The 23,578-nt window shown below is 42.3% G+C and overlaps 1 protein-coding gene and 1 long non-coding RNA gene across 4 annotated transcripts in view; one reads left to right on the top strand and one right to left on the bottom strand.

Annotated features, from left to right (window-relative positions):
• Positions 1–10,896, top strand: part of LOC137371930 (histamine N-methyltransferase-like) — a 64,952-nt gene extending 54,056 nt beyond the window's left edge. Inside the window, exon 6 of the mRNA XM_068035027.1 lies at positions 10,496–10,896. Within this exon, the coding sequence (XP_067891128.1) occupies positions 10,496–10,833 (338 nt within the window). The 3' untranslated portion in view covers positions 10,834–10,896. The remainder of the gene's footprint in view (positions 1–10,495) is intronic.
• Positions 1–23,578, bottom strand: part of LOC137371932 (uncharacterized) — a 93,149-nt gene that overhangs the window by 42,818 nt on the left and 26,753 nt on the right. For 2 of the 3 annotated variants that reach the window (XR_010975316.1, XR_010975315.1), the window contains exon 5: positions 21,139–23,194. This is a non-coding gene — a long non-coding RNA (uncharacterized lncRNA). Of the gene's footprint in view, positions 1–21,138; positions 23,195–23,578 lie in introns of those variants that run through there. The other variant, XR_010975317.1, reaches the window with a different exon arrangement.

Below are 23,578 nucleotides of genomic sequence, written 5' to 3'. Positions count from 1 at the left end.
AACTGAATCCTAGCCAATACCATTGCATCACTCTCTGACCTATTACTTTATTGTTCCTCACACTCCCCTTCTTCTTCTTCTTCATCTTCTTCAAATTCCAGATGTTTGGCTATTATGTCAATTATCTCTACTTTTTTGGCACGTAATTTCAATTCTAACCCCAATTTTGCCGCCAATTCTTTCAATTTGTTCTTAAAGTTATCAAGTCACTGAGGGAAATACTCTGCTTTCCCCAAAACTCTGCAACAACCACTAATGCCATTACCAAGGTATAGACAGTGCCTTAGTATACAAGAAACCTAGTTCCTTTTATTTCTTTGAAACTCGTGTCAGATTTAAATCCCAACAATCAAGTTTCCAATTGATATGATCCCAGATGTGAGCCGCTTAATTAATCACAGAATCACAGAATCACAGAATAATACAGTGCAGAAGAGGCCCTTTGGCCCATCGAGTCTGCACCGACGCATTAAAGACACCTGACCCGTCTACCTAATCCCATTTGCCAGCACTTGGCCCATAGCCTTGAATGTTATGACGTGCCAAGTGCTCATCCAGGTACTTTTTAAAGGATGTGAGGCAACCTGCCTCTACCACCCTCCCAGGCAGGGCATTCCAGACCGTCACCACCCTCTGGGTCACAAAGTTCTTCCTCAAATCCCCCTTAAATCTCCCACCCCTCACCTTAAATTTGTGACCCTTCGTAACTGACCCTTCAACTAAGGGGAACAGCTGCTGCCTATCCACCCTGTCCACGCCCCTCATAATCTTGTACACCTCAATCAGGTCACCCCTCAGTCTTCTCTGCTCCAGCGAAAACAACCCAAGCCTATCCAACCTCTCTTCATAGCTTAAATGTTCCATCCCAGGCAACATCCTGGTGAATCGCCTCTGCACCCCCGCCAATGCAATCACATCCTTCCTATAATGTGGCGACCAGAATTGCACACAGTACTCCAGCTGTGGCCTTCCCAAAGATCTGTACAACTCCAACATGACCTCCCTGCTTTTGTAATCATTGCCTCGATTGATAAAAGCAAGTGTCCCATATGCCTTTTTCACCACCCTATTAACCTGCCCTTCTGCCTTCAGAGATCTATGGACAAACACGCTAAGGGTCCCTTTGTTCCTCGGACCTTCCCAGTGTCAGGCCATTCATTGAATACTTCCCTGTCACATTACTCCTTCCAAAGTGTATCACCTCACACTTTTCAGCGTTAAATTCCATCTGCCACTTTTCTGCCCATTTGACCATCCCGTCTATATCTTCCTGTAACCTAAGACACTCCACCTCACTGTTAACCACTCGGCCAATCTTTGTGCCATCCGCAAACTTACTGATCCTACACCCCACATAGTCATCTATGTCGTTTACATAAATGACAAACAATAGGGGACCCAGCAGAGATCCCTGTGGTACGCCACTGGACATTGGCTTCCAGTCACTAAAACAGCTGTCTGTCATCGCTCCCTGTCTCCTACAGCTAAGCCAATTTTGAATCCACCTTATCAAGTTACCCTGTATCCCATGTGCATTTGCTTTCTTGATAAGTCTCCCATTAAATATAATTCGACCGCGGACGAGCCCCCAGTTAAATATATATGTTACGATTGCTCAGGACAAAGCCCCAGTCAAAATATGATTCTGATTGTGGTCAGAGCAATACACTGTCAGTTCAGTCCCTTCACTCATCAGGTTGCATTATATATCTTTAAGCTTTTCAATCGAAGAAAGCAACAGCTGAATTGAATCAATCTAGTAACCCCAGAATGAGGCGAACCAAACCAAGTAACTTTAGATATCAAAAAATAAACTGTATATTAAAAAGAGCTAAAATCTTAAACACTCCTCAGATAACCCAATATCTAAAGACCTTATAACTTCTTAACTTAAAAAAAAACTAACTCCCGCATTCGCATCCATATACTCAAACTAACAGTAGTTTGGTTTTTAATTAGCTGCCCAAATAAATAGAAAAAACAATGAAGTCTTAGCAGATTATGCTTCCGATGACCAGTCTTCAAATTTAACACAATCCAAGTTCACTTGCAGTCTTCCAAGGTCCGATGAGAATAGGATCCTTCCAGAGGAAGGGAGTTGGGAATTCAACAGTTCAGTCTTTTAGTTGCAGTATTACACTCTTCTTTTTCCAGCGATGAACATAGCAGATCAATAATTTGTTATTTGTTCAAGGAATTAATCTGGCTTGAAGCTTTTTAGAATTTTGAGAGAGAAACTACACAAATTGACTTAGTGAGCTCTCTTTTCTTCCTTCATGTGCTAGAACAGCCTGTGGCTGTCTCTGCAAAACCAGATTTTGCTGGTCAGTTTCAAAGTCAAAATTGATACATTGGATGACTGTTCTCTGTCTCTGTGTGGCTGTAGCTTAGCAACCAGAATGCACCTTGGCTCACTGAGCTTCTGAAGAGATCTCTTAAAGATGTATTGATCTCTTTACACTGTGCAGAATCAATACCTCAGGTTTATCTGAAGCTGAGCAACAGGATCCATCGAAGCTATGGGCAATATTAGAAAATCAGCTTAAGATTAAAGTCAATTTCAGAGTATACCACCTGGAACTCATGTGATATAAACAGAAAGCCAATAAGAGTTTGGACGAAATAAAATGCTTGAAATACTCAGCAGGTCTGGCAGCATCTGTGGAGAGAGAAGCAGAGTTAACGTTTCAGGTCAGTGACCCTTCATTATAACTGGCAGAGATAGAAATGTAATAGGTTTTAAGCAAGTAAAGTGGGGGTGGGGCAAGAGATAACAAAAAAGAAGGTGTTGATAGGACAAGGTCACAGAGAATAACTAACCAAAGAGAGTTTGGACGACTTTGTTAACCAATGCAGAGAGAAAGTAAAAGAATGCAACTTCTCTCATGCTGAACTCTAGGGAAGAATTATGGAGTTGGTTATCACCTCCACTCCTATTGAGGCATTCCAGAAAGACTTGGTGTGGAGAGCATACGACAGGTTGGATGCAGATACGAGGCAATTATTGCAGGAAGACTGTGTTTGCAAGCCTTAGGGTCGAAAACACCTGTTGGTACAACATCCAAGGCACCCAGAAAGAATGCGGTGTGCGGTAACTGTTGGCTCTCCCACCGACCCGTAGATGCCGGCATATGCAGACATGTGCACAGCATGTGGGCTTAGAGGGCACCAGGCCAAACCTTGCAGAAGGTCCAGCAGTAGGAATGTGGGGAGAAGCCAGAGCAGGCAGTGCTCAAACCACAGAAGTATGCCACCCAGAGGCAAAGAGAGGTGAGACACTTGCAGGTATTGCCAAAAGCACAGACCCAACTACAAAATGGGTGAATTCCTGACCAAAATAGATGAGGTGGATCGAGGTGAAGGCACTACAGGTGAACAGCTATTTTACATGGTCACCTTAGTGGAACAAGTCCATTCCATTAAAAAAACAGAAACTTTTGCAATACTCCAGATCATCCGCCCCAATAAGGCTGAACGGCACTGACTGACAGTGGAGATTGACACAGGTGCAAGTGCTAACACTCTACCTTTCCGCATGCTCAAGGACATGTACCACTAGGCATGGAAATCTGTGGTCCAACCCACAACTGTGAAGCTTACGGCATACCATGCTTGACAATAAAGTGCCTGGTTCCCTAGGTCTGGAATGCAGGTACAAAGAGTTACAAATGGTCTGCTCAGGTATTCTATATAGTGAATGTCTCAGGACCAGCAGTAGCAGGACTGCCAGCATCCAAGGAACTTAACATGGTCACCATCCATGAGCTGACCCAGTCAGAAGACCAGAGCAGTCAGAACAGATGCACACCCATTAGATCAGTACAGGACCTCCAAAGGCTGACACAGTTGGAAATTTCCATGGGGACGCAGTCCTACACTTTGAAGAAGCTGCAACACCATCAATTGACCCACTGCAAAAATGCAGCATGCACATTTGCGAAATGTGGAAGATAGAACTGGATCGAATGGAAAAACAAGGCATCATTTGACATGTGCAACATGTTCCCATCACGACCGCAATCAAGAAGGATGATTCAAATTAACTACGTTTAGACCCGAGGAGGTTAAAGAAAGCTTTAAAGAGATGTCCTCATTAGATGCCAGTGCTAAAAAAGTTAAACCAACGTTTGCTGGAGCAGAACACTTTTCCAAATTCGACGCAAAAAATGGATATTGGTCCATACACTTGCCAAGAGAGCCGCAAGAGCTAACAATGTTCGGAGCTCCCTTTGGCAGGTACTGTTTCTTCCATTTACCATTTGGGCTGTTGGTCAGCCAGGATATATTTCAACAGAATACAGACCAGATGGATGACATTGCCGTAGTAGGATGCATGGAAGAAGAGCATGCCAGAAATCTACACTTGTTAATGGATACCACCAGGTGCGGAGGTTTGGTTTTCTATTAAGGCAGATCACATGAATATTTTCGGTGCCATTTATTCAAGCTCAGGTAGCTGCCCAGATCCTAGGAAGATCAAAGAAATCCAGTTAATGCTGACACCACAGGACAGGGACAACTTCCAAAAGTGTCTAGGTCTATTCAATTTCCTTGTTGTGTGCATACCAAGCATCTCAGAGAAGGCACCTCCACTAAGAGAATTGCTGAAGAAAGACATCTATACCCATGGCAGGACGATCATCAATGTGCAATCAATGCATTGAAACAAGCACTGTCGAAACAGATCATAAGCCGCTGGAGAAGATCTGAAGAAAATCGCTCATGAGTGCACTGCCTCAACTCCAGAGATTACTCATCAAGATTCAAGACTATAACTGATGTCAGATACAAACCCAGTAGTCAAATGGGCCTATTAGACACTCTAAGTAGACTGCCCAACCATGGGAAGGTGCGAGACATACCACTCGACTTCCAGGTGAATGAAGTCTGTGCAAGATTGGAGGATATCTACAACATAGATCTCATATGCTTCGGTCAAAACAAAAGAGAGGAACTCCAGAGGGAGACTTCTTAAGACCCCATACTCTGACCTCTGTGGCAGATCTTTGTAGATGGTTGGCCTGAGACTATTCAGGAGATCCTTACTGATCTGAGAACATATTGGCCATAGCAAGATGAAATCAGTATATCCAATGCAGTACTATTCAAAGGATGTCAAGTACTCATTCCAGCAACACTTCACTCTGACATACTTGGACAGCTTCACCAAGAACACACGGGAATAGAGAGGATGAGACGATTAACTTGCAATGCAATGTTCTGGCCCGGCATCAGCAAGGACAATGACCAGATGGTAAGATCTTGAGATGCGTGTCAGGAATACCAAGCTAGTCAACAGAAAGAGCCTTTCCAACCATATAATATACCATCATCACCATGGACTAAGATAGAAGCAGATTTGTGCTGTGTGGGCAGAGAAGACGATCTGCTGGTGACTGACAATCGCTCCAAATTACTTATAGTGCAGAGCATCAAGACACATCATGTACAGCAGTGGCCAACACTATTAGTGCCATTTTTAGTCTTTTTGGTGCCCTGACAGTCAAATCGCTGATCAAAAGGTGTTTGGAAACAGGCCAGGAAATCCAAGTTATGTTATTGCATCTTCGCGCAACACCATTAGACTTGGATTGCCGAAACCTGCTGAGAATCTGTTTGGTTGACTGGTGAGAAGCACACTACCAAGCTATCATCTCACCAAGTTGTCCTTTATAACAGACCAGTTACGTCAGAAACAAGATAAGATGAACGACGCACAGGATGTGCATGCAGGTGCAGAATTGTCACCACTATTTGTTGACCAGATGGTGAAGGTCCTGCACTCGCAAAAACAGAAATGGATCCCTGCAGAGCTGTCCAAGGTGTTGTGACAAGATTTCCATTTTTTGTTAAAACTTAAGAATCTACATTTTTAAAATCTGAAAAGGATTTCATGGACATTGAATCATCTGGCAATGTCGAACTTTGTGGGTGTTTTTTTTAAAAAGGAAGGTCAACAAAAGGTTGACCAGAAACAAGTTTTTACTGGAAGACACATAATTTCAAGTAAACATAGCAGGGGGTTGTGTTGTGACAAATCAGGATTTATGATTATCATAGGACTTGCCTGGAAAAAGTTAGTTACATTTTGAACTGTTAAAAGCCAGCTGGTTTTTGGACTGAAAGAGGCAGTTAGAATTTGCTTATTGACCTACCAGGAGGACAGAAAATCCAGACCACTGTACCTATCTTTGAAGAATCCCTGCTCTTGAAAAGCAAACCCTGTATGAAGTTGTACAGTTTCTGCCTGTATTTTGAAGAAATCCTGAATGTTTGCAAAAACTTTGCATCAGATGTGTGAGAACTGAAACCTTTGTTTCTGCACACCGATGTGAAGCCTTCTGTAGCTGAAATTCTTTGAATGCCTACCTAAACAGACTGTTCATTAACCTCTCATGGCAAGATTCCTAGTGGCAGCCATGTATTCAACTTTGGGACACCTCTCCAAAACAAAGGACTTCCTTCCATATCTTCTCTGCAGTCTATTTTTTTTGATTCCTTCTATTCTTTGCAACGGGTGTAAACAAAAATCCCTTTTTTTCCCGGTTAACTGGTTGTGTATGTGAGTGTGTGTGTGAGAGCCAGAGAAAAAATAAGGGGCTTTAATATTTCAATTTGTTTATATGTTTACTGCATTATTGGCTAAGACTTGGTTTATAATAAATGGATAATTTTGTGGTTTATTAAAGATACATGGTTGGTGCGCTTTATTCTGGGGACAAAGTATCTAATTGAGTGTTTCAGTAAATGGGAAAATGTTTTGCTATATTGTAACCTGTGGAGAAGTGGGACTGAATTAACAGTGCACTTCTCCCACCTCAGTCATAGCAGTGTGCAAAGAACCACGTTCTTATGAGGTGACAACACCAAATGGTGTGGTACTGTGAAGGAATCGATCTCACCTCAGGGGACTCTGATAGCCATGCACAAGCCGACCAACCAGCATCGCCTACACATACCCACGTACATTTTGCAGATGAAAAGACAACAAGCAACACACTAACAACTGAGGACAATCCTACCAAACACAACTTTCAGAAGGAGAGGAGGACAGTTCGAGAGCACACCCACAGGTCATTGTCACAAGGTCTGGTCGAGTCAGCTGATGGCCAGTAGTTCCAAACATTGACAACACCTTGAAGAGGAGTGTTTCTAAATGTTCTTGTTACAGTTAAATGTTTTATGTAAATAGTGTTATGGTTGTCTAATTCTGTATATCTTATAAGGGTTGCTTATTCATATGCATATTAATGTTATACTATAGGTGTTTTTCATTTAAGGGCATGGAGATTTTGTGATAGTGTGTCAGTGTGTCAAATATAATCATTTAAATATGGCTGCGTTTGCTGACACAACACAACCACTAGGTGGCGAAGTACTCGCACATGCGCAAATGCAGCCTCATGCACTTTAACATCACTGTCTGCAACATTTTGGCAGCTGCCAGTAGCAAAGATGGCACTTGGGAGCTCATGTTCAGAATGAACACCAGCAGAGAGCTGCTTCTGTGTTGTAATAAGAGCCAAATCAACAACTTGATCCAGCATCACTTCAGTGAGCTTTGTGTTTAGACCTGAGCTCCAGGATAGCTGCATGTGTAGGATTGTGTCTGCATTTCAACCGAATCCGTGGCCTCGCCCCTTCTTCCCCCTCAGCCGTTCCCTTCCCCGCTCCCTCCCGCTTTCAGTCTCCCTCCCCTCTCCTTATCTTGTCACTTTCTCTCTTCTACGTTTCCCCTGTGTGAGGAAAAAAGGCTGCGATTGTGGGAGGGAGCAGGGTCCAGTACTGGGGACATTAAGCGGGAGGGAGCCAAGTGAGGCGAAGTGGAGAAGCCAGGAATGACGAGCGACGAATTACAAATTAGTCGTTATCGCGCGGCAAGCCGGGTGCTGACGTCGGCTGCGCGAGCGCAGCACCATACTGGCAGAAAACGTCTGTTCTGTGCATGTGCGAAACTGGGAGCTGATGACGTCAGCGGGGATCTGCATTGTCAAGAGTCACTTTGTTTAAACATATGTTTATGATATATGTAAACCATCACAGGAAGTGATGCAATATCATGATTCAGTTCCCTTGCACAGTTAGTTAGCACATGTAAGCTGAAGCAACAAGTCTCCATATTAAAGCTCTGTTTTCAACTTCTATGCCTGCCCTTCAACTTTGTTTGTGTTAATCTAGAAAGAGATAAAACAGCAGCAACTTTCTATAATTCTCCAATATATGAGTGCCTTACTTTTTAACTCAGCAAATCAAAATTAATGATATTCAAACACCAGACCAATTGGCAAAAACTTTCCTAATGTATGCTAACCATTACAGATATATATGCACTAAGTCTCCTTTGTTGCAGCAAGGTCTTTTCTTTCCCAGAAAGCATAAATAATTTGTAAATACTATCAAATGATAAATAAATAATTTACAGAGAAATCCTACACTATTGTGAGACTAGCTAAGAGGAAAAAGGAAGCATACATAAGGTCTAGGAGGCTGAAGAAAGACGAAGCTTTGAAAGAATATCGGGAATGTAGGACCAATCTAAAACGAGGAATTAAGAGGGCTAAAAGGGGTCATGAAATATCTTTAGCAAACAGGGTTAAGGAAAATCCCAAAGCCTTTTATTCATATATAAGGAGAAAGAGGGTAACTAGAGAAAGGATTGGCCCACTAAAGGACAAAGGAGGAATGTTATGCTTGGACTCAGAGAAAATGGGTGAGATTCTAAATTAGTACTTTGCATCGGTATTCACCGAGGAGAGGGACATGACGGATGTTGAGGTTAGGGACAGATGTTTGATTACTCTAGGTCAAGTCGGCATAAGGAGGGAGGAAGTGTTGGGTATTCTAAAAGGCATTAAGGTGGACAAGTCCCCAGGTCCGGATGGGATCTATCCCAGGTTACTGAGGGAAGCGAGAGAGGAAATAGCTGGGGCCTTAACAGATATCTTTGCAGCATCCTTAAACACGGGTGAGGTCCCGGAGGACTGGAGAATTGCTAAAGTTGTCCCCTTGTTTAAGAAGGGTAGCAGGGATAATCCAGGTAATTATAGACCGGTGAGCCTGACGTCAGTGGTAGGGAAGCTGCTGGAGAAGATACTGAGGGATAGGATCTATTCCCATTTGGAAGAAAATGGGCTTATCAGTGATAGGCAACATGGTTTTGTGCAGGGAAGGTCATGTCTTACCAACTTAATAGAATTCTTTGAGGAAGTGACAAAGTTGATTGATGAGGGAAGGGCTGTAGATGTCATATACATGGACTTCAGTCAGGCGTTTGATAAGGTTCCCCATGGTAGGCTGGTGGAGAAAGTGAAGTCGCATGGGGTCCAAGGTGTACTGGCTAGATGGATAAAGAACTGGCTGGGCAACAGAAGACAGAGAGTAGTAGTGGAAGGGAGTTTCTCAAAATGGAGACGTGTGACCAGTGGTGTTCCACAGGGATCTATGCTGGGACCACAGTTGTTTGTGATATACATAAATGATTTGGAGGAAAATATAGGTGGTCTGATCAGCAAGTTTGCAGACAACACTAAGATTGGTGGAGTAGCAGATAGTGAAGGGGACTGTCAGAGAATGCAGCAGAATATAGATAGATTGGAGAGTTGGGCAGAGAAATGGCAGATGGAGTTCAATCAGGGCAAATGCGAGGTGATGCATTTTGGAAGATCCAATTCAAGAGTGAACTATACAGTAAGTGGAGATGTCCTGGGGAAAATTGATGTACAGAGAGATTTGCGTGTTCAGGTCCATTGTTCCCTGAAGGTGGCAACGCAGGTCAATAGAGTGGTCAAGAAGGCATATGGCATGCTTTCTTTCATCGGACGGGGTATTGAGTACAAGAGTTGGCAGGTCATGTTACAGTTGTATAAGACTTTGGTTCGGCCACATTTGGAATACTGCGTGCAGTTCTGGTCGCCACATTACCAAAAGGATGTGGATGCTTTGGAGAGGGTGCAGAGGAGGTTCACCAGGATGTTGCCTGGTATGGAGGGCGCGAGCTATGAAGAGAGGTAGAGTAGATTAGGATTATTTTGATTAGAAAGACGGAGGTTGAGGGGGGACCTGATTGAGGTGTACAAAATCATGAGAGGTATAGACAGGGTGGATAGCAAGAAGCTTTTTCCCGGAGTGGGGGATTCAATTACTAGGGGTCACGAGTTCAAAGTTGGAGGGGAAACGTTTAGGGGGGATATGCGTGGAAAGTTCTTTACGCAGAGGGTGGTGGGTGCCTGGAACGCGTTGCCAGCGGAGGTGGTAGACACGGGCACAATAGCGTCTTTTAAGATGTATCTAGACAGATACATGAATGGGCAGGAAGCAAAGAGATACAGACCCTTAGAAAATAGGCGACATGTTTAGATAGAGGATCTGGATCGGCGTAGGCTTGGAGGGCCGAAGGGCCTGTTCCTGTGCTGTAATTTTCTTTGTTCTTTGTTCTTATCAGAATTTCAATTAAATAAATATTTAACAAATATATTTCCAATAATACTGTTAACAGGTGGCAGTGGATTCAATTCGCTTTGGAAAAAATGTGGATCCTGTTTTAACATCAGTTTTTTCCTTGATGTCCGCAAAACGCTTGATGAAATGAGATTGAAGTATCAGATCTATGAGCTTTCCTCTGACTTGGATATCACAGAGTGTTTCATTGAAGGAAATGAAAATGGGAAGCTTCTGTTGGATTTCCTCACAGTTGTAGTAGATTTCATGAAAACTGCCCCTGCGGATCTGAAAGCTAAGATTCTTCAATACCTACGCCAGCCTGAGTGCTCAAGAGAGGAAAATGGGAAAATTATTTTCAACAATAATATGCATGCAATCGTGGTTGAATGTTGATTTGCTTTCTATCAATCAGCCATTATCCAGCTAACTTCACTTAAACTTTTCTTAATAGTTATATCTTCTTGATTCAGATTTGTTGGTGTTAAGATCAAGTAATTATTCGATTGTGTTTACATCAAAATTGCAAATTAATCCATTAAGTTGCTCTTGAATTTATCAAATAATTCTTTACAAAATGAAAAATTAAAATTCATGGGCTAAATGCTGGAGTTTTCAAAATATCTTTCTGTGACTGAATTATTTTGATGAATCTTACACATGATCATTCATTGCTATATTTTTCTTTGATGTCTATGCCACAAATTCCTTGTGGAAAGCTCATTATGATTAATGTAAAAACTGGTAGCAAGGTTTATTGTTGCAGCAGAATGAATTTATTTGTTCTCTTTTTACTTTTAGTGTCTTTATCCTCAATAGCGTTACATTCTAAGATAAAGGCTAATTTACTCAGTGATAGTTTTGATGCAAGGATCAAAAACCGAAATATACATTACTATGGACTAGTTTTATGCACTTACATAAGGGTCTATAAGTACAATATTTTTGATGGCTAGCAGAATTAATTTGCATCATTTAATCCTACTTAATAAATACTGGTTTCATTGTCTGAGCATGTTTATGTAAAGTATCAAAAACATTTTCAGGAATCAGTTTTATATTATACATGATTTTATTTTTATTTCTATATATATATATCTGTCCTATATTTGTGCACTTGCTTGCTGTTCAATGGCCAGATAGGGAATATCTTTGCTTGCCAGTAGGATGACTTTCTATTATTTAGCCCTAAAAGTCTTTGCATATATATTACTGTGCAATGGCTACATGATAGAATTTGAAAAGAGTAGCAGAAGTTCATAAACATATATTGATTCATTCTCCGAGTATGCCCATGTAAAGTAGGCAGACGGCATCATTCTTCCAATAGTTTTGAAGGACAATGCTGCATGCTAGACTGTGTCTTTGTGATATAAATCAAGTGGAATGTTTTTGCTTGTCTGGAGTTTGTTGGCAACTGGTTTTGACAGGAATTGGATTAAAATAATTTTCTTTGTATGATGTCATAGTAATCAAAATTTTGCAAAGCATGCACCTACAACCAGGACCATAAAACAGCCCCAGAATATTTATTTTGAAAAGACTGTTCGTGTGACCAATCAAACAAAATATTTTGGTGTTGGTCCATCACACAGTATATCACAATTAGATTCAGCAGTACTGCAATTAAATTCACTCACATCTGAGTGTGAACTTCATTTTTAAGACTGAAGTTCCAAATTTGATCAAACTAACATGGGACAATAATATAGCAATATGACTTCTTTCTATTTGTTTCATGGGATGTGGGCGGCGCTGGCAAGGCCAGCATTTGTTGCCCATCCCTAATTGCCCTTGAGAAGGTGGTAGTGAGCTGCCTTCTTTAAACACTGCAGTCCATCTGGTGCAGGTACACCCACAGTGCTGTTAGGAGGGAGTTCCAGGATTTTGATCCGGCGACAATGAAGGAACGGCAATATATTGCCAAGTCAGGATGGTGTGTGATTTGGAGGCGAGCTTGCAAATGGTGGTGTTCCCGCATGCCTGCTGCCCTTCTCCTTCTAGGTGGAAGTGATCATGGATTTGGAAGGTGCTGTTGAAGGAGATGTGGTGAGTTGCTGCAGTACATCTCGTATATGGTACACACTGTGCCACTGTATGTCAGTGGTGGAGGTAGTGAATGTTGAATTTGGTGGTTGGGGTGCTGATCAAGCAGGCTGCTTTGTTCTGGATGATGCCAAGCTTCCAGAGTGTTGTTGGAGCCGCACTCATCCAGCCAAGTGGACAGTATTCCATCACTCTCCTGACTTGTGCCTTGTAGATGGTGGAAAGGCTTTGAGGAGTCAGGAGGTGGGTAACTCACTGTAGAATTCCCAGCCTCTGACCTGCTCTTGTAGCCACAGTATTGTTACGACCGAGGTGGGAGGAGTGCACTGTTTATTCTAGTCCCCCTTCTTCGCAGGTTACAACATATATTTACATGTTTTCTCACTTACCCATACAGTCAATCATATACTCTATTTTTCCCAGAATAAAACACACCAACCAGGTTTTTTTAAAAACAAAAAAATTATCAGTTTATTATAAAACAAGTCTTAGCCAGTAATGAAGTAAAGCATAAATACACAGATTGAAATATTAAAATTCCCTATTTACCTTAGCCCCTCACATTCACACATATATACCGGAAAAATAAAGGGATTTTTGTTTCTGGAGCTCTATTACAAAAAAAAACACTTGGGCAGAATACTTGCTCATTTATGGAGAAACAGTAGATGAGATATGTTGTGTTCCAAAACTGACATATGGTCTGGCATCCGAGTACACATACATGGGTCACTGTGATCTTCTGGAACAACTCTTTTCAGGCAGTGTTGAGAACTAATTTAGCAGGCTTTTCTTCAAAGACAGGAGATGAGATGAGTTATCCCACAATCTGGCATTTATGGCATGTTTTACAAAACTGCACCACGTCCTTGGAAAGACCTGGCCAGTAAAAATGTCGACTTATATGAGATTTGGACTTCCAGATCCCCACATGTCCCGCTATAGGAATTTCATGTGCTATCCATAATATTTCCCTGTGATACTTTGGCGGTACAACTATCTGATGAACTACTGTTCATTTTTCGTCCGCAGGTCTGTGAGGCGGTCTCCACTTCCTCATCAGAATCTCATCCTTAATATAATAGCATTCTGAACTCCTTTTGCCTCAGCTTATGTTCAAGCTGATTGTGCCACTTTATTTAAATCTGGATCAGCTTTGAGCCTTGATCAGACAAGACTTATGTCAGGCAAACCCCACCTGCCAAGACTGAGGCACACATTATTTCGCCACATGAACATTAAAACTTAAAATTGCAAGCCCTGACCGGAAAGACATTTCCATGGTAATAGACAATGTTGAAACAATGGGGATCCAGCAGTGGCCTCTCCAATACACAGAAGTGGTCAAACCAGTTCTCATCACATGTCTAGCTGGCTGCAACTTTTGGATTTGAACCTCCAACAAAGGTTGTTGAAAAGCCTGTTCCATGTAAGGAACTAGTTACATGACTGACCTGCGGGGCAACCTGGGAGTCTTTTTGAATTTGAACTCCCATCAAAGGAATTTGAACTGAGACAAAGCGTTTGCTGATGGAAAAACCTTCTCCTGTGACTGAGAACATCTCCTCTCCTGCCTGTCTGTCTGCCTGCCTTCATCTCTTCCCACGGAACTGAATCTCGTGAAAACACGTAAAACTAAAAGAGAGAAGGGTTTGCCATGTGAACAAAGTTTTAAGAAGATTACTGAGCCCTAACAACCCACAAGACCATATCTTCAATCAAGGGCTACAGCAAGCCCATGAAACAGTAACAAGATATTGCCTCAAACTATTCTACTTACCTTTTCTTCTGTTCTTTTATATTCCTATCTGCATGTTTATATCGCATGTGCATGCTAGCGTGAGTGTGTCGTATATCCATAGGCGTGAAACATAATAGAGTTTAAGTTCGTAAAGTTTTAATGTATTTCCTCTTTCTGCTTTAAACCAAAGAAAGCCTGTATGTGCTCAGTTCTTTGCCTTATAATTGGAAACCGGGAACACGGTTTCACAAAAAGGGGAGTTCAAAACACAGTGTGTTTAAAATTAAACCCTGTTATAAAAGAAAACAGGTAAAGACAGCCAAAAGACCCCTAGGCATTGCTCACCTGGTCGTAACACTTATTAAACATTTCCTTCAGATTATCCAAATCCCCCAAAAACGTTTCAGACATTCAGCTGTCTGACGGTGGTGCCAATTTTACCTCTGACAATCGAACTTGCTTAGCCATTGCTCAGGTTAGTACGCATGAAGGAAAAATTCCTGGAACCTTTTCCTTGCACCTATTCTGTCTCTTTAGCTTCACTTGGATTTTCTATGACTCCTGGAGAAGCTACTACTTTTGTTCCGGCCAAATCATTCGCCATGATTAGGGCAATGCCGTCGACTGGCAAACGATGGACAACTCCTACGGTTACAGTTCCAGACATTAGGTCATACTCTAGGTGCACTCAATACTAAGGTACGGGTATATATTCCCTGCCGATATCATTCACTAAAACCTTGGCATTCAGTGCGCTCTCTGGTGGAAAGGTCATGCCTTTCCCAGCAAAAGAGTTTGGGTGGCCCCTGTATCACTAGGTATAACTATAGGTTTGCCTGCCTCACTTGAGGGATCGGAGTTACTTTACTTTCTGACAAGAATTCCCTATAACTCTCAGGTATCTTATTCACAACCTCTGCAGTCACAGTGCTTTTTATATTTAGCCTTACAGCGTCAGTCAGAGCTACAGACTGATCTGCTGTACTCTCGGTCAGGGCCCCTTCCTCTGCATGACTTTGTGTACCTCAATAAGTCTCATGGGTTTACCCAGCAACATCCCACCTTCTGACAATGGAAAAACTTATGCTTGCAGTCCTCATTTACACCCTCATCATTTTCCTTTCTGGCCTGAGGAGGAGATTCCAGGGCATTCCCAGCTGCCCCTTCTTGTCCCCAGCTCCTTGCCTTCCTTTCACTTTCCCAACTTCTATCCTTCTTGGGTTTTTGGGGGTGATGGACAAAGGGTTTAGGCTTATACACAAGTTCATAATCATCAACAATTTGCACTGCCTGTCCGGCCATTGAAACATTCGGGTTCTCTACATGGGTTCTTACTGACGGAGGGAGTGAACTTTTAAATTCTTCCAGGAGAATTAGTTCCCTAAGGTTCTCATACATGGCCTCCATCCTTAGTGCCCACATCCAATGATCAAAATTAATTTGCTTTACTCTCTCAAATTCTATATAAGTCTGCCCAGACAATCTCTGGAGGTTCCGAAATTTCTGTCAGTAAGCTTTAGGGACTAACTCACATGCAGCAAAAATAGCTTTTTTTGCCATCTCATAATCTGCAGAAGGCTCCTCAGAAAGCATGGCATAAACTTCTGCCATCAACCTGATTTGCATAAGCAGTGTCCAGCTTTCCTTTGAAAAATGCGTCGCTTTCCGCAAACGTAGTGAGGGCTTGTACAAATTTAAACAGTTCTCCACTGGGTCCTGGGCTAGAGCTAAAACTTTCCTCACCAGACCTTTCACTGGTGTCAACGCTACCCTTTTGTCTTAGTTTCGTCATTTTAACTTTGGAATTCCCTTCCTTCTCTTTCTCTTTGAAATACTCTCTTTTTCCCTTTTCTCTTTTTCAAATTCAAGCTTCTTCATTGTCAATTCTCTTTCAAGCTCAAATTTTTATCCCATTCTTTTTCCTGCTTTTTCTGTTCAAGCTTAAGTTTTTCTATTTCCTGTTCCTGCTCAAGTTTTTTCATTTGTAACTGAATTTTAACTAATTCAACTGCACTACCCACTGGTTTGCCTTCCTCCTCTTCCAATTTCAAATGATGTGTTATTACTTCAATTGTGTGTGCTTTTTTAGCTCCTTGTTTTACCTGTAACACCAACCGTTCTGCCAAATCCTATAGTTTATCTTGGTTAAGTGTCTCAAATCACTTAGGGATACATCTTCCTTTCCCAAGTCGCAGCAACTGTTAAAGACATTCCGGTGTTGTAGACTTTACTCTATTACACAAGAAACCGGGTTCTTTTTATATTTCCTTTTTCAATTATTATTACCCACTTACAATTGTATGTCGTCAGCGTTGGATTAATTCCACAAAGAGCCTCCAATTAAATGTTATGACTGAGGCAGGAGGACTGCACTGTTTATTCTAGTCCCACTTTTCCACAGGTCACAACATATATTTAAATTTTCCCACTTACCGATATATTCAATCATATACTCAATTTTTCCCAGAATAAAAGACACCAACCAGGTTTCTTTAATAAACAACAAAATTATCAGTTTATTATAAAACAAGTCTTAATCAATAATGAAGTAAAGCATAAACACACAGATTGAAATATTAAAGTTCCCTTTTTACCTTAGCCCCTCACACTCACACACACATTCATTGGTTAACTGGAAAAATAAAAGTATGTTTGCTTTTAGAGCTCAATTACAGAAATAAAAGAAGCACTTAGGCTGAATACTTGTTCATTCTTGAAGAAACAACAGATGAGATATGTTGTATTCCAAAATTGGCATACAGTCTGGCCTCCGAGAAAGCATAGACTGGTCACTGGGATCTTCTAAGACAGTTTTTTTTTCAGATGGTGTTGAGTATTAATTTAGCAGGCTTTTCTTCAAAGACAGGAGACAAAATGAGTTGGCACAGTGGACTTCTCAGGCTCTTTTAGAAAGGTGCTGGAAAGCTGAGCTAGGTTGTGGTCTTCTCTCCTTCCTTGGGATTTCTCTTCCCTCCTTGGAAGTTCTCCTCTTCTTCTGCAGGCTTTTTAAAGAGATGGAACAGGCTGAGCTAAGCTGGGGTTCTGTCCATCAGTATTATTTTTTAAAACTCCTACCTCTTTTAAACCGTTAATTCCCAACTTCAAACAATTCAAAAGTGAAGCCGGAAACAGAAAGTCCACCTTCTGACCTGTCAGTTCTCTGCACACATATTCCCCAGTTAGCAGGGTTTCTGTTCTATTTTTAACTTGAGTCATGTGAGAACCAGTAAATGTGGTTGTCAAATAAGCCCTTTCAGTGTCCTCATGATGACCCTCTTGATAAAAAAAGTGGCCCAACATTTCTTCAGTTTGACTCTGAATCCTCAAAAAATATTTTTTAACAAAAACAGAAGCACTTTAGTAACAGTATTTATGTGGCTGCTCCAGTTCAGTTTCTGATCAATGGTAACTCCCAGGGTGTTGATAGTGGGGAATCCAGTGATGGTAATGCTGTTGAATGTCAAGGGGAGTTGGTTTGATTCTCTCTTGTTGGAGATGGTCTTTGCCTACCACATGTGTGACACGAATGTCACTTGTACTTATCAGCCCAAGCCTGAATGGTGTCCAGGTCTTGCTGCAAATAGGCACGGACTGCTTCAGTATTGGAGCAGTTGCGAATGGTACTGAACATCGTACAATTATTAGCGAACCTCAGCACTTCTGACTTTATGATGGAGAGAAGGTCATTGATGAAGCAGCTAAAGATGGTTGGGCCTAGGACACTACCCTGAGGAACACCTGCAGCAATGTCTTGGGGCTGAGATGATTGGCCACTTACAACCACAATTTTCCTTTCTGCTAGGTATGACTCCAACCAGTGGAGAGTTTTCCTCTTGATTCCCATTGACATCAATTTGGCTAGGGTTCCTTGATGCCACACTCGGGTCAAATAAATGCTGCCTTAATGTCAAGAGCAATCGCTCTCACCTCACCTCTTGAATTCAACTCTTTTCTCCATATTTGGACCAAAGCTGTAATGAGGTCAGGAGCTAATTGGCTCTGGCAGAATCCAAACTGAGCATCGGTGAACAAGTTTGCTTTTTAAGTAATAAAAACAAGAAATGCTGGAAATACTCAGCAGGAAGGCAGCATCTGTGCAGAGAGAAGCAGAGTTAACATTTCAGGTCAGAGACCCTTCTTCAGAACTGACAAATATTAGAAATGTAAAAGGTTTTAAGCAAGTAAAATAGGGGTGGGGCAAGAGATAACAAAGGTGAAGGTGTTGATAGGACAGCGTCACAGAGAATAACTGACCAGAAGGTCATGGAACAAAGGCGAACGGTATGTTAATGGTGTGCTGAAAGACAAAGCGTTTGTAAAGAGAGGGTATGAATGATTGTGAAGCACAGAGCACTCCAAGCACTAACATAAAAAAATGCATTAAAAAAAACGAAACAGTGGGTAAGCACAGTGGAAACAAACTAAACAAACTGAAAAACCTAAAATAAAATAACCAAATAAAAAGGGAAAAAGAAAAAAAGAAAAAAATAAGCCTAAAAAGGGAGACCCATCATGCTCTGAAATTATTGAACTCAATGTTCAGTCCAGCAGGCTGTAGCGTGCCTGATCGGTAAATGAGATGCTGTTCCTCGAGCTTGCATTGATGTTCATTGGGACACTGCAGCAATCCCAGGACAGAGATGTGAGCATGACAGCAGGGGGTGTGTGTTGAAATGGCCAGCAACCGGAATCTCGGGGTCATGCTTACGGACTGAGCGTAGGTGTTCCGCAAAGCGGTCACCCAATCTGCGTTTGGTCTCCCCAGTGTAGAGGACACCACATTGTGAGCAGCGAATACAGAATCCTAAATTGAAAGAAGTGTAAGTAAATCACTGCTTCACCTGAAAGGAGTGTTTGGGGCCTTGGATATTGAGGAGAGAGGAGGTAAATGGGCAGGTATTACACCTCCTGTCATTAAAGGGGAAGGTGCCGTGGGAAGGGGACAAGGTGGTGGGGGTAATGGAGGTGTGGACCAGAGTGTCACGGAGGGAACAATCTCTTCAGAATGCTGACAGGGGAAGGGAGGGGAAGATGCGTTTGGTAGTGGCATCACGCTGGATGTGACGGGAGTGGCGGAGGATGATCCTTTGGATCTGGAGGCTGATGGGGTGGAAAATGAAGACAAGGGGAACCCTGTCGCAGTTCTGGGAGGGAGGGGAAGGGATAGAGGGAGAGGTGCTGGAAATGGGCCAGACATGGTTGAGGGCCCTGCCAACCACAGTGGGGGGGGGGAGTCCTCAGTTGAGGAAAAAGGAAGACATATCGGAAGCACTGTCGTGGAAGGTAGCAGCATCACAGCAGATGCATTGGAGACAGAGAAACTGGGAGAATGGAATGGAGTCCTTACATGAGGCAGGGTATGACGATTTGTAGTCGAGGTAGATGTGGGAGTCGGTGGGCTTATAATGAATATTCGTAGACAGCCTATCCCCAGAGATGGAGACAGAGAAGCCGAGGAAGGGAAGGGAAGTGTCGGAGATGGACCATGTGAAGGTGAGAGAAGGCTCTTGATAGCACTGTCGCTGACACCTTCCATCACTTTGCTGATGATCGAGAGTAGACTAATGGGGCGGAAATTAGTTGCATTGCATTTGTCCTGCTTGTTGTGGCTAGGACATATCTGGGCAATTTTCCACATTGTCGTGTAGGTGCCAGTGTTGTAGCTGAACTGGAATAGCTTGGCTAGTGATTGTGGCTAGTTCTGCAGCACAAGTCTTAGGTACTACAGCCGAGATGCTGTCAGGATCCATAGCCTTTGCAGTATCCAGTGCCTACAGCCATTTTTTAATATCACATGGAGTGAATCGAATTGGCTGAAACCTGGCATCTCTGATGCCACGGTCCTCAGGATGAGGCCGAGATGAACGATCTATCCGGCACTCCGACTAAAGATGGTTGTGAATTATTCAGCCTTTTTTTTTGCACTTATATGCTGGGCTCCTCCAAAATTAAGGATGGGGATATTTGAGGAACCTCCTCCTCCTGTTTGTTGTTTAATTGTCCACCACAATTCACAACTGGGTTCGACAAGATTGCAGAGCTTTGATCTGATCGTTGGTTGTGAGAGATTGCTTAGCTCTGTTCTTTGCATGTGGCTTCAACTGTTTGGCATGCAAGTAGTCCTGTGCTGTAGCTTCGCCAGGTTGATACATCATTTTTATGTATGCCTGTGCTGCTCCTGGCATGTTCTCCTGCACTCCTCATTGAACCAGGGTTGATCTCTTGGTTTGATGGTAATGTTAGAGTGAGGGGTACGGCAGGTTATGAGGTTACAGATTGTGTTTGAATACAGTTCTACTGCTGATGGTGGCCCACAGCGCCTCATGGTTGAACAGATTTGAGCTGCCAGATCTGTTCTGAATCGATCCCATTTAGTACAGTGGTCGTGCCACACATGATGGACGGCATCCTCAGTGTGAAGTAGGGACTTCGCCTTCACGAGGACTGTGCGCTGGTCACTCCTAGCAATACTGTCATGGACAGAAGCATCTGCGACAGGTAGATTGGTGAGGACAAGGTCAAGTAGGTTTTTCCCTCTTGTTGGTTCCCTCACCACCAGCCACAGGCCCAGTCTGGCAGATATGTCCTTCAGGACTCAGCCAGCTCGGTCAGTAGTGGTGCTACCGAGCCACTCTTCAATGATGGACATTGAAGTCCCCCTTCCAGAGTACATTCTGTGCCCTTCCCACCCTCAATGTTTTTCCCAAGTGGTGTTTATTATAGGGAAGTACTGATTCATTAACTGAGGGAGGGTGGTAGGTGGTAATCAACAGGAGGTTTCCTTGCCCATGTTTGACCTGATTCCATGAGACCTTATGGGATACAGAGTCAACGTTGAGGACACCCTGGACCACTCCCTTCTGACTGTATACCATTGTGCCGCCACCTTTGGTGGGTCTGTTTTGCCGGTTGGGCAAGACATACCCAGGAATGAAGATGGTGGTGTCTGGGAGATTGTATGTAAGGTATGTTTCCATGAGTATGACTACATCAGGCTGTTGTTTGACTAGCTGTGGGACAGCTCTCTCAATTCTGACACAAGTTGAAGATTGTGAGTTATTGTGCTCTTGTATAATGCCATCAAAATGGAACATAACATAATGCAATATTGTTATGTTTACGCTGGGTTGCTGGATATATTATGCATATCTGATTTATCTCAGAGCAATGCAGATATCACATTTGTATTAAATCACCAACTGGTTTATTTACGGAACTTTAAAATATATCAGTTCTTACAAGATCTCAGCACAATATTTTCTCAGATCAGTCAGTGTGTTTTCTATGCAAGGTTCTAGCTCTGTCTTTTAGTTTTAGTTTTAACTCTGAAGCTCCACCCATTGGCTTAAGCAATCAAACACAGTGAACACACATCAATGGACAGACTAATACAATCAAACCCAGATCAATCAAACATTACTTTTTCCCCCTTTTGACTAAAGACATTACTTTTGAATGAAAGCATTTTAAACAACAAACATACATACATCAAGTTATTTCTTGGTGTTCACCTTGTCTGTTTTCAATAAGTACAGAAATAGTCTCACAAAGGTCTTTGATTATATTTATGAATTTGAGGATGTGGATCTGTTTGATCAACTTGATGAGGCGGATGGTCAATATCACTCATAGGAAAAGGAAATGTATCCTCATAACCACTATCCTCAAAATATCCTGGTCTGCTTCCTATCAAAAGTCTCACATTCCACTTGCTGTTGTCATCTAAAAGATAAGCATTGGTACCAAGCAAACATTAAATCTGCTTTGGACCTGATACTGATGAAGCAAGTTTACGTCATGATTTGGCCGTTTGATTCAAACCCAATCTCTAACTTTAAATTGTGGTTCCCTTGCACCTGTATGCTTGTCATAGTATGCTTTTGATTTACCTTGTCACCTTGCGATTTCATCTGCTTTCACTCTGACATCCTCGTTAACTGGTAGCGATGGCTTAAGAACGGTCAGTGGGATGCGAAAGTTATGACCTATCATAAGTTCAGTTGGTGTCTTTCCGGTCAGAGAGTGTGTAGGCTTTACTCCAGCTGCTGTAATTCTGTAACCTAGAAAGTCAATCTCAAGTGCTGCAAATGTGGAGTTGTCCTTGTTGAGATTCAAATTATGTTTTGCAAGTCGAGTGAGCACTGCTGATAATCATTGATCATGTTCAGCTTTGTCCCTTCTGTGGACAATGACGTCATCAGGTAGGTTGAGCATCCCCTCATCATTCGATACGACTGAAGAAATGATCTTCTGGAATGTGCTAGGTGCTGAAGTTAGTCCATATGACATTCTGCGGTACTGAAACACACTCATTGATAACAAAAGCTGTAAGATATCGGCTTTGTTCTGCTAGAGATATCTAAAGATAACTCCAACGCATATCAAGCTTTGTGAAGACTGTGGAGTCATAAATTGATGCTCAGTTCTTGAATTGTAGGAAGTGGATACTTGTCTGGTAAATTAGCTTTGTGGACTGCCATTAGGTCAATGCATAGTCTAAGTTCACCATTTTTTCATCGTGCCATGACTAGATTTGATATCTATGGCGATGAGTCGATTCGCTGTATGATACCATTTGCTTCTAGTTGTTTCAGCTCATTCGACACTTCAGCACGGATTGCAAATGGCAACTGTCTCAAATATTGTGAAACTGGTTGAATTGATGTGTCAATGCGTGGAGCATGACAGTACCCCTTGATCTCCCCAAACCCAGTAAATAAGGAAGGATACTGGTGTGCATAATCTGCGTTATCAATCACATTAATGTGTGCTCCAGTGGGTCAGTGAGTTTGAATCCAAGCCTATCAAAAAGGTTTACCTCCATAAGGCTTCGGCTTTTAGTTACATAGAAAGTGACCCTGTCTCGGGTAATGTTTTTGTAGCATACTGGAACTGTGATCATCCCCAAAACTGAAATGATAGTGTCATCATAAGCTTGAGGAATGTCTGTTGCAGGAGGGAGGGAAAATTCTGAAAAATACAGATGGTAGAGTTTGTCACTCAAAATAGGTACTTTGGCGCCAACATCGATAAGAGGTAACACTGAGATGCTTGTGATCTCGACTGAGCACTCCTTAAAGTGACCTGGTGCTTTACTTTTTGTGATGGTAAATATATGTTGTACCTCACTCTCAGGAGCAGACTCCCTCACATGTCGAACCGATGAAGTCTTTTTCTTTGACACACCTTAGCAAAATGGATGAGCATTTCTACAATTTGGGCACAGTTTTGAAGGTCATTGACTATAAAGGGGCACACTTTGATGAGATTGCTGAGGTCTTCTTGTCCTTGACCTTTGCACTGAAGCTGGTTGGGAAAGCTGTGTCTGCAACCCTGAGGCTAAGGGCACATGCG

This window comes from Heterodontus francisci, chromosome 7, assembly GCF_036365525.1.
Source record: "Heterodontus francisci isolate sHetFra1 chromosome 7, sHetFra1.hap1, whole genome shotgun sequence".
In the NCBI taxonomy this organism is placed as follows: domain Eukaryota; kingdom Metazoa; phylum Chordata; class Chondrichthyes; order Heterodontiformes; family Heterodontidae; genus Heterodontus; species Heterodontus francisci.
This window is presented reverse-complemented; position numbering and strand designations above follow the sequence as displayed.